The sequence below is a fragment of the Chaetomium globosum genome, genomic scaffold, assembly GCF_000143365.1.
Source record: "Chaetomium globosum CBS 148.51 scaffold_5 genomic scaffold, whole genome shotgun sequence".
In the NCBI taxonomy this organism is placed as follows: domain Eukaryota; kingdom Fungi; phylum Ascomycota; class Sordariomycetes; order Sordariales; family Chaetomiaceae; genus Chaetomium; species Chaetomium globosum.
In genome coordinates this window covers 3589343-3599810 of record NT_165980.1, presented here as the reverse complement: position 1 = coordinate 3599810, position 10468 = coordinate 3589343, and the positions used below count along the sequence as shown (strand labels likewise).

Below are 10468 nucleotides of genomic sequence, written 5' to 3'. Positions count from 1 at the left end.
CAAAGCTGGAAACCTCGTCAAGAATCAATAATAGAATTGTCCGTTATTTTCAGGCATTCGGATTATCCTCAGAAACTACTTGAATTTTCCATCTTTTCGGAGTTATCGTTAGCATCACTATGGGAGTCTTGGTTATGTCCAGCCTCTTCATGCTCGGGATCATCACCACTTGGTTATCACCTTTGGGGCTTGAGTTTGGTTCACGATTATCCCCGGAATTATCAGAATAAAAAAAAGGAGTTGATGTAGAATCCATCATTTTATTATTAGAAATATCTACAGGATTTTTGTTTTAGTTTATTATCATAATACTCCGTATTGGTCGGCGAAGTCATAGCTCAAGTTGTAGCGTTATTTTCATCATTCCCACCTATTAACATGAGTATGATTACAAAAATTAACGGCAAATAAAAACCCCAAGGGACCCGGATAAATATAATCCTAAATCTATTCCAGTTTGTAGGGGGGAGGATGGGACGGTGAGGGAGGGGAAGAGCATGGAGACGAGGTAGGAGAGTTGGGCGGGTTGGCTGAGCTCGCGTTCGGGCGTTACCATGGTAAGGAGGCGCCGGATGAGCAGGGCGGCGATGTGCCGGTAGTGGGCGATGCGACGTTGGCGCGCGGCCGGGGATGTTGAGGACCGTCGGGGGGCGGAGGGGAAGGAGAGTTTTGGGAAAGTGACGACGGCAGTGCCGGTGTTGGGCGCGAACTCGTGGATTAGTACTCGCTCGAGGAGCCGCTCTGCCTCGGCTTCCTCGTAAGCAACCCGTTTTTGACATCGCTCCGCGAGTCGGAGGATGGAAGGTTTCTGCAGTGCCACTGGCAGTTTGTGGTTCTGGCGCATGTACCGAACAGAATTCCTCATCGTTAACGTCCGGTCGGCGTTGGTGTGGTCCTCAAACCAGGGGATCTTGTTCTCGAGACAAGTGAGCGATCAGCCGATCTTTGCTGAAACTAAGGAGCGGCCGATAAACCATGACTCCGCCGTCCTCCAACTCCAACGGTACCAGGCGAGGGGCACGCTTGCTACCCGTGGCGATGCCGTCGTAGTCATCCAGGTACGCAGTGCCAAGGTCAGTTGTCAAGCCCGCTTCGATCTCCCTAGCGATGACAGCGGGGTCAACTTCATTCCTCAGACTTCTCTTCAATTTTTTCCGCTCTCGAGCATTCGGGGCAATGTTGTAGAAGGGGTCCCGACTCCGCTGGTCGTCAACAAAACCGCTCTGGTACACGCCGTGTAGGTCGTAACATTCCGGTATGTCAACCGCCGGACGCATTCCCTGCAGCCCCCGATACCCATGACCAGAGAGCAGCCTCATCATGACGGTTTCGTACTGGTCATCCTCGTGGTGGGCGGTGAAGAGGGTGGCCATCTGCCCAACCTTGCAGAACGTGCCGAGTCGGCGGTAGCGGAGGTAACGGGCGAGAGTTTCGATGTTGGGCACATCGTTGGGCTTGGTGCCCTCTGGCAATACCTCGTCCCAGCGGATCCTCACAACGTGCGACTTCACGCCCAACTTCCTAGTCGCCACGGCAACATTGTCGGCCTCGATAGCGCTGCCCTCGCGCAAATCATGGTTGACGATGACACCGCACGGGCTGCTGATAGAGTGGTCAACAACCTTGAACCACTGGTCCGTCTGTCTGATCTTAGAACACAGGTAGGCTAGGGCCATGGAGTCAACGCCACCACTAATTGCCAGGGCTGTACAAGGTCAGCATCAACATGGGGATGAATATGAACATAAGGGGTATAATCACCAATCGGGCGTTGAGCGCGCGACCGCGCTTGTGGGAAACGGGGGACGCATGTGGCCGCCAGGGCGTCAAGGAACTCATGGGGAGTGATTGCCCGCGCGCCGCGGTGCAGAACGGGCGGTATCGTGGTCATCCTTTCCATCACAGGACAGCTTCAAGACCATCAATGAGACGTGGATGTGGAAAAGTGAAGAGAACTGCGAAAGTTCAGTGGGTCGATGGGATACCAACTGTAAGGTACAGTACATACAGTAATGTACCTCGTGGCCCAGGCGCGGCGCACCAGGGAACAGTTAGCGAGCCAAGACCTGTCCATGACCTCACAAGCCTTTGGTCCCTGCCGGGATCGGCGGCTCAGCTCGGCCTAAAAAATCTCCAGAATATCGCAACACCACACCTCAACACCACACCCAAATACTCGAGTCAGCTCGACACCACCATGACCCCATAACTGCTATTTCGCGGTTACTAAACAACCCCAGCCCTCCCGCCAGCCATTGGCCCACCACCGTCGTGCCAATCTTATCCACCAACTCAGCCAAACCACGACCCATATCCTCGACCAGTTTCCTCCCGTCCTCAACAAAGCCACTATTAGTCACACATATCCCACCCACCCAGAAACAACTACCTCCATAACGAACCACCACAATCCAACCGCATCACCACCCCGCCTGCCAAAGAAATAAAAAGAAAACAGACAAGAGAAAAAAACCATGGCCACAACCCCCGCACCGCCACCCTTCCAAACCGCGCTCCTCGCCGGCGCCCTCGCCGGCACCACCGTCGACCTCTCCCTCTTCCCACTCGACACGCTCAAAACCCGGCTCCAATCCTCCGCCGGCTTTTTCGCCTCTGGCGGTTTCCGGGGCATTTACCGCGGGGTCGGCTCGGCCGTCGTCGGTTCGGCCCCCGGCGCCGCCTTCTTCTTCTGCACCTACGAAGCGAGCAAATCCTTCCTAGCCTCGTCGCCCACCTTCTCCCCCTCCTCGCACCACGGCAGCACGCCCCAACACCAAGCCCTCACCCACATGCTCGCCGCCTCCGCCGGCGAGATTGCCGCGTGCGCGGTGCGCGTGCCGACCGAGGTGGTCAAGCAGCGGGCGCAGGCCGGGCAGCACGGGGGCTCGTCGCTGCGGTCGCTGCGGCATATTTTGGGGCAGCGGGGGAGCGTCGGGGTGGTCGGGGTGTGGCGGGAGCTGTATCGCGGGTGGGGGATTACGGTGATGCGCGAGGTGCCGTTTACGATCCTGCAGTTTCCGCTGTGGGAGGCACTGAAGGGGTGGGGGCGGGAGAGGAAGGTCAGGGTGGGGAGGGGGTTGTTTGGGGATGTGAGCGTGCATCCGGTTCATGTTGTTGGTGGGGGGGGTGTTGGGGTGGTTGGGGGGAGGTCAGCGCGGCCGAGTCGGCGCTGTATGGGAGTATATCGGGCGGGGTGGCGGCGGCGGTGACGACGCCGTTGGATGTGCTCAAGACGAGGGTCATGCTGAGCTCGCAGCGCGAGAGCATGGCGAGCATAGTGCGGACGATACTGAGGGAGAACGGGGTCCGGCCGTTCTTTGCGGGCATCGGGCCGAGGGTCATGTGGATTAGTGTTGGCGGCGCGATATTCTTGGGCAGCTACCAGTGGGCGGTAAACGCGCTGGAACAAAGCAGGCTGGTAATATGAGAGTCGGTTCCTGTGCCGGATCCCGAGCGGTTTGACATTCACATGACGGGAGATCACCAAGGCGCGTCCGACTTGCTTCGACAGCCCAGCAGAATTGCCGGAGACTATTTAAGCCGTCATATGTACAATACATAACAAGACTAATACCCCGAATAGACACAAACGCCGGCGGCTTGCTAACACCACCTTACTCGGCGCCAACGAGCAGACCATCCTCCACGGCTCCTTGATGTCAGCCCACACTATGCAGCCGGCGCCGCCGCTTCGGACTCGTCCGTCGCCACTTCCACCTCCACGGGAGGCGGCATGGGGATCTCCTTCCGGCCGTTGGCCTTGTAGTGCAGGACGATATCGTTGCCGCCTCTCCAGGCGTGCGTCCGCAGGGTCGCCAGCGTCATTTTGAGCGGCAGCAACTGAAAAGAGCATTAGTCTCTGAACCAACGCTACAAGAGCAGGCTCAACGCCCACGAGCCAAGCTTACCTGGTCATTACAATACAGCTCCAAATACTCCTCCGGCTTCAGCGCATCCGGCGCGGGCTCCTCACCCTCAGGGACTGGATCAATGCGCTCAGCAACATAAGCGAGGATCTTCTTGACGCGCAGCATGCGGTTGGCGTTCAGGCGGTTGTTGCCGTCAGTCGACACGATGGGGGGCAGGGTCTCCTTCCACGGATGCAGCACGAACGAGATCTTAACCGGGTCCTTGGGCGGCAGCGTGTTGAGCAGGAGCACGTCGCCCAGCCACTGCGGCGCGCGCTTCTCGATGACGTCGGCGTCGGCGCCGACCGACGCCACCGTGCCGCGGTACATCTCGGCCGAGCCGCCCGACGTCTCCTCTTGAATGATGACCTTGGTGCCGGCGGGCAGCTTGAGGACCGGCGTGTCGTTGGCCAGACTTGGGGTGATCTTGGACTCGACGATCTGGTCCGGGTTTTCGGCCTGCTGCTTCTCGTAATCGTTGTGCATCTTCTGGACCACGCCTAGGAAGTTGTCGTCGAACTCCTTTTCGTGGTTCGATGATGACTCTGACTCCTCGGCTCTCTCGTCGAGTACCGCCGGTTTCTCGGCTGTTGTCGTCGATAGGGACCGCCCTAGCTTCTTCGTGCCAAAGGACATATTCATGCGGAACTTCTTGCTAAACATAGTGGCGGCCGGTTTTCCGTTCTCTTTGTCTTTTTCCTTGTCCTTGTCTTTGGCATCCTTTTCCTTGCCGCCGTTCTCACCAGGAGTTTTGGCTGCCTTCTCCTCAGCCGGCGGAGCCTCAGTGGCAGGTGTCTGTGCTGGCTTGGGGGCTCCATCCGGGCTCTGGATTGCATCTGAAAAGTAGTCTTCCCTGTCCTGCGACGGTCTGCTGACTTGGGACGACCGCTTGTCGACGAGGGGGCTAAGAGGGGACGTGAACCCTTCGAATGCCGGTGGTCCTGGGGAACCAGGAGTGGCCAACCCGATTCCGAAACCCGGTGTCATGGGAGGGTACTGTGATCCGTGGGCTCGCGGTGTCGCCGAAGATAGGTCCGCCGGACCCCAGCCCGGGTTGGAGGGAATGGATATTGCTAGCGATGGCGCCGTCCTACCCGCTGCTATCCTCTTGGTCGCGCCTTGGTTTATTTTCTGCCTAAACGTCTCATCCCGCCGGATTTCTTCGTCGATGAGATTGGCGAATAGGTACCTAAGCACCCATTTTCCGAGGTTGACTACAAATGTCAGCATTTCAGCATAGCTAAACCCGACTGGAACGTACTTCTTTGGTCTTCGCGGAATTCTACGGGCTCCTCAAGAACCAACTCGTCGGCGTACATCTCGGCGTCGAAGCAGTTGTAGGGCTCCAACACGACCGTCAAATTCCCTGAACTAATGTCGATCGAGCACCAGGGAGCAACGGCCTCCCTAGTGTTAACCTCGGGCTCCACATCTTCGAGGTGACGCTTCCCAAAGCTTTTGACAGGACGGCACTGCGGAAGCAGTTAGCACCCAGGATGCCCCATACGACGGGTGTCCATCTCACCTGGATCAGATCCCACATCAAAACATCGCCCGCGGTATCCAAGGTCAGGACCCGTCGCCTGTCGTTCAACAACCTGTGCTTAACCAAACCAAACTGCCCCTCTATGGTCTCTTCTGGCACATGGTGGATCGGCTCAACAATGCTGACAGCATGCTCCGTGAGCTCCGAGACACTCCGAGTCAGCCCCGGGAGGGAAACCTCATCGTCTCGGCCGATGACTAGCTGGAAAGGCGCCGTATTCGATATCCGAAGAATAGACTTGGCAGGGATCGTGGGTCCTGTAGAATCGCTTGGCGGTGCTACGACAGCGACGGTGTCCTTGCTCTGTACCGTCACCAACGATGCTCGGTGCTGCTTGGGGGCCTCTGAAAACCGCACGCTGGCGCTCGTGTCCACGTCCTTCCACCGGTTGATCGACGCCGTGGCCGTCGCCGTCCAGATGCTGTCGTCCCAGGTCACCATCTTGCTAACGCCATCATTCTCCTTCGCAACAGCCACGGACAAGCCCTTGTCCATGTCGCCCCCTGTGTCACAGACGTCCGTCTTGACCACCAGCCCGGATCGGTCACTGCTGTAGAAGATGTCGAGGCCTGGGTCATCCGAGAAAAGGGCCCATACGCTATGGTCGTGCATTGTCAGGGTATGCATACAACGGCCAGCTGCAACACTCCAAACCTTGACGGTCTGATCTGAGCTCGCTGACAAAACCATATCCCCGGACTCGCTGATCAGAATGGCGCGGATTGTGTCGGTGTGGCCGACAAACTTGGTGATACGCTGACCCGACCTTGGGTCCCACAGCCGCACAATGCTCTCGGGACCACCGTTGGCCAAAATGTTGTGGGTGACGCCCAGAGCGTACACGCTACCCTTCTGTTCCACTTCCTCGCCACGGACATCGATCTCGAGCGTCTGGCCAGCTCCTGATAGGTCCCAGAGAGAAATCTTCCGGTCCAGCCCTCCCGAGGCTACCCAGGGGGTGGACTGGCTTGGCGTGGCGACGCACTTGACATAGTCGGCGTGCTGACCGATGGTGACGGGCTCTAGGACGTCGCTAGCAAGAGGTCGCCAGGGCCTTGACCAGGAGGTCTGAGGAGGCCGACACCCAGTGGTGCTGTACTTCTGGGCAAGGGCAATGTCGTTGATCCAGTGGGTGTGTGCTTGAGTCTGTGCACGAAATCGGGTAATGGCCCTTTGGCCTGCTGTTGGTTTGGCTGGTATCAACAACGGCGGAGTGCCCACCGGTGTTAGCATGAACGTTGTTATTCAGGTCCCAGGCACAGATGACACCGTCTCGTCCACCAGAGTAACTGCAGGGTGTCAGTAAAGTTGGCAAAGTTATAAGATGATAAATAACTCCAGCGTGACCTAACTCACAGGATGGCATTGTCGCGATCGACGGCTAAGCCATTGACCCCCAGCCGATGGCCGCCGGGTGAGGAATTAGGGGCTTCAAGGACTGGAAAAAAACAGGTAGGTTAACAACAACACAATGCCAGATCTGTGATTTGGTGTCCCACACAACTCGGTTGGTATAGTGGTGCGCCTAAATGCCCGAGTCTAATACACAGGCATCTCTTCTCCCGAACGCGACCTGTTGCTGCGGGAGCACGTGTGTGGGTTTGGTTGAGGAGGCCAAGACAGCCAATGCAATGCACAACAAGAAAAAGAGAAAATAACCAACCATAGCTTATCCTTTGGCGCGCCTTCTTGGCCATGTTTAAAATGGGCAATTAAGTGTGAGACGGTCATACAAGGGCAGAGTGAATGGTGAGAGCGCCGAGTCTTGTGCGAACCGCCGAGAGTTCCGAACTTGAGACCAAGACCGTGGTGCAAGGTTATGGAGCGATAGGGGACTCGGCCTGAGATGAAAATCCGAACCAATCCATGCGGATTCCTTGAAAAGAGGGATTAAGGCAATTAAAAGAACAAACGATGGAGGGTTTTTGGTGCTAACTTGGAGAGGTGGAAGGTGCAGCCAAACACCAACACCATGGCCGTTGGGGAGCTGTCGCCAAGAATCCCCAGAGGAGCAGAATGCGACCCTGAACATCTTGGCACTTGGGAAACCCACAACCTTCTTAGGGTCCTTCGAACGGCGCCTTCAGGGGGGATGAACGGGCTGAAGCGGGGTAGATTGGGGCAGCCGCGGGGTCCTCTGGCGCCGGAATTCCAGAAACATGCTAACAAGGCCCCACAAAATCCGACTTCACTTCCTCGCTCACCGCAATGGCAGTCTGAATGTCCATGTTCTGAAAGGATCGTACAGAGATTGCTGCCGAAAGCAAAGCTGCTTTTTCTGGTGTGTAGCCAGTGTCATCACAATTATACTAGGAAGTTGGTGTATGCTGTAATCTGAACTCGGACAACAACCAAGTCTACATGTACCAGACTTCCTTGCTTACAACGCAGTCAACGTTATGGCTTCATTGTGCAACTCAACAATATATCGAGGTGCCATGAAAGCTAGCCCCCACCCTCGCCGCTTTTGGCTTCAGCAGCGAATCAACGATTATGGCTATTGGGCCTTCCATTTCTCATCTGCCTCATCCGGCAAGGCTTCTGGGAAAGGGTGGCTCTCTAGCCAACCGTCTACCGTCTCCTTCTTGGCGTGGCGCTCATAGAATTCATTCAGAGAGCGGTTCAAGTCTATCTTGTGTGAAAATGACATTTTCAAAGACAACATGGATCAGGATTTACTCACCCTCCAGAGACATGCCGTGTGATGGTTGCAAGGAGAACCGGGATATGTACTCGTTAATCAAGATGAGGTGACTAGGAACAAGGGTTCCTGGCCGATAAGTGTTAATTAACTCTGTAAACAGGTATTGCCCCGAGCGACGGGAACTCAGCCTTACCTTTGGGGACGGTGTACAGAGAGGGGGTTTCAATATCTTCGCCTTCGTCCTGGCGATCGAGAACTTCGTCAAAATATCTGCGGACTAACTCCTGCATCATGAAAGTATTTGGAAACATAACCGCTCCATTCGACGCTACCAATTGGTTCGATGTTAATGGTGTACGTCGGTCGGTGGCCCTAGGACAACCAATGGTCTCAATACTGACTAGATGCCGCGTTCACGGTTGGATAAACGAGACCATCCTTAGCCACCGTCACAGCCTCCTCGAACAACTCTTGAGACCGATGATCGTACCCCTTGTGGTCGAAAAGAAGCACCTTTTTTTGAGGGGAATAGTAGCATAGCGTGGCAGGGAACGAGGAATAGATTGCTTTTACTGAAAACTGGCGGCCAGACGAACAAGATGATCGAGCCGTTCGAGGGACCTTTGAAGTCTTTAATATCTGGCTACAGAAGCCCCTAGTTGAATTCAACGGGTGACGAATCATCTTGTCAGCTTGGTGCGTGGGCGGGTAGTGGTTGAAGATCAGTTGCAATGGAAGTTGCAGAAAAAAAGCCGGGGCCGGGCGTGGCCCCCAACACGCGTCGCGGTATTATATTGTGTAACCTGATTGGCCAAGTACTGTGGTAAGGGATGAGAGAATCAACTCCACTTCTGCCGAATCGAGAGAGAACTTCATGTCATCGGCCTTACCCTGCAAAGCACACCTGTAAGCGTCATTGGTCATGTCGGCCATCACTGTGTTTAGGAGATTCCCCAAGGAACTCTTCCGTGTTAACAACGGCCGTACAGTTTGGGTACGTGCCCGGACGCCAAACCGCCATGTCTACGACATCATCACTTCTGGCAACGGCCTAGTCGAACCAAAAGCCCTGGACCTATCGACTTACATGGGTAAGTTTACCAAGAGTGTTAGGTACTACCCAAGTAGATCCATTTTTTGAATCGCAGCTCTTGATTTTAGCACCCAACGGAGCATCCATGCGCCCCAACAGTCGGTACCAACAATCCTTGGTGTCCTGGCGGTTCCGTGGAGACGATGTCGTCGTGTACTCGATCCCCAAAGGTGAGACCTCTCATTCACCAGCGCTACTATGCCACATGTGTCCCCTAGCACCTAAATTTTCATCCTAACAATTATTGAAAGACACCAATCTTCCCGACGACCTTCTCCTTGTGCACGAGCGGTCAGACCATTACTCCCTACAGCCAGCTGTCAGAATGCCTCTCGACAGTACGTATTCCCATATCCCAAGACACTACCAGATCCAAGCCAACCTTGAGCTTCCAGAGCTAAATGTTAGGATAACACAATTCTTGAGCTCGGCTGGAAAGGTGTACACCCGAGAGGAATGGCTCAAAACATATCCGACGGCTACCGAAACTTCATGAGAGACAATGGTAATTAGAGGTGATGCTGGGAAGTGCGGCTATACATAATCTCAATACATTAGCATACATAACCAATATCCCAGAGAACGCCTTCGTCGCTCCCAATGCCAACCAAGACTCAGATAAAAGACGCGTAAATCCAGGCAAGGCGTTGCGAAATTGCCTATATCAGCGACGACACTTCCGTCGGGCGCGGGACTCGTTTCTGGTTGCTTGCAAGCGAGTACCTAGGTGACAAGCACCCAAGTCCTAGTAGACTAGAACCGACAGTAGGGGTAGACCTCCCGCGATGGCGGCTCGATGATCAGCCCAGCGACGTACAGATCCTCCCTCTTGCCGAACTGCACGACCCTCTCTCGGACGGGGTCGCGGTCTCGCTCGCCGGCAGCAGCACACGAAATCGACCGCTCAAAATCAACCAGCATCACCCTGCGCGTCTCCTCGCACCACAAGACATTCGGCCCCCGCACATCCATGTGCACCACCCCCAAACCATGCACCCTCCTTAGCAGCGGCAACAATTGGCCGTCCAGCGCAGCCTGGTCCATCCCCAGCGCAGCCTGGTCCATTCCCAGCGCGGCCTTGCTGCTGAGCATCTCTCTCTCTCTCTATGACAGGAAGAGCATGTAGACGACCTGCATGCTCGTAGTTCGTAGTCATACGGGCTGGGCGCAGGTGGAGCTCGGCTCAGAAAAGACGGGAACATCACTACTCTGCAAGGGCTGTAGGCGCTCGTACATGCGCGCCTCGCGCTCGCAAGGTGCTCGATCGACTTCCGGGT

At 55.6% G+C, this 10468-nt stretch overlaps 5 protein-coding genes across 5 annotated transcripts; 2 read left to right on the top strand and 3 right to left on the bottom strand.

Moving 5' to 3' along the window:
* Window positions 1-896: 896 nt before the first annotated feature.
* CHGG_08019 (uncharacterized protein) lies at window positions 897-1891 on the bottom strand (the record flags this gene model as incomplete). Its single annotated transcript, XM_001225674.1, has 2 exons — window positions 897-1705; window positions 1762-1891. 2 exons carry the CDS (start codon window positions 1889-1891, stop codon window positions 897-899), a joined length of 939 nt encoding a protein of 312 aa, XP_001225675.1.
* Window positions 1892-2474: 583 nt separating this feature from the next.
* On the top strand, window positions 2475-3209 carry CHGG_08018 (uncharacterized protein; the record flags this gene model as incomplete). Its single annotated transcript, XM_001225673.1, has 1 exon — window positions 2475-3209. One exon carries the CDS (start codon window positions 2475-2477, stop codon window positions 3207-3209), a length of 735 nt encoding a protein of 244 aa, XP_001225674.1.
* Window positions 3210-3669: 460 nt separating this feature from the next.
* On the bottom strand, window positions 3670-7151 carry CHGG_08017 (uncharacterized protein; the record flags this gene model as incomplete). The annotated part of the gene is made up of 7 exons (XM_001225672.1): window positions 3670-3840; window positions 3909-5122; window positions 5281-5380; window positions 5434-6600; window positions 6692-6743; window positions 6811-6892; window positions 7118-7151. The coding sequence occupies 7 exons, from the start codon at window positions 7149-7151 to the stop codon at window positions 3670-3672; spliced, it is 2820 nt and encodes a 939-aa protein (XP_001225673.1).
* Window positions 7152-8117: 966 nt separating this feature from the next.
* CHGG_08016 (uncharacterized protein) lies at window positions 8118-8379 on the top strand (the record flags this gene model as incomplete). The annotated part of the gene is made up of 2 exons (XM_001225671.1): window positions 8118-8155; window positions 8259-8379. The coding sequence occupies 2 exons, from the start codon at window positions 8118-8120 to the stop codon at window positions 8377-8379; spliced, it is 159 nt and encodes a 52-aa protein (XP_001225672.1).
* A 1565-nt stretch (window positions 8380-9944) lies between these two features.
* On the bottom strand, window positions 9945-10283 carry CHGG_08015 (uncharacterized protein; the record flags this gene model as incomplete). Its single annotated transcript, XM_001225670.1, has 1 exon — window positions 9945-10283. The coding sequence occupies one exon, from the start codon at window positions 10281-10283 to the stop codon at window positions 9945-9947; it is 339 nt and encodes a 112-aa protein (XP_001225671.1).
* Between the last annotated feature and the right edge of the window lie 185 nt (window positions 10284-10468).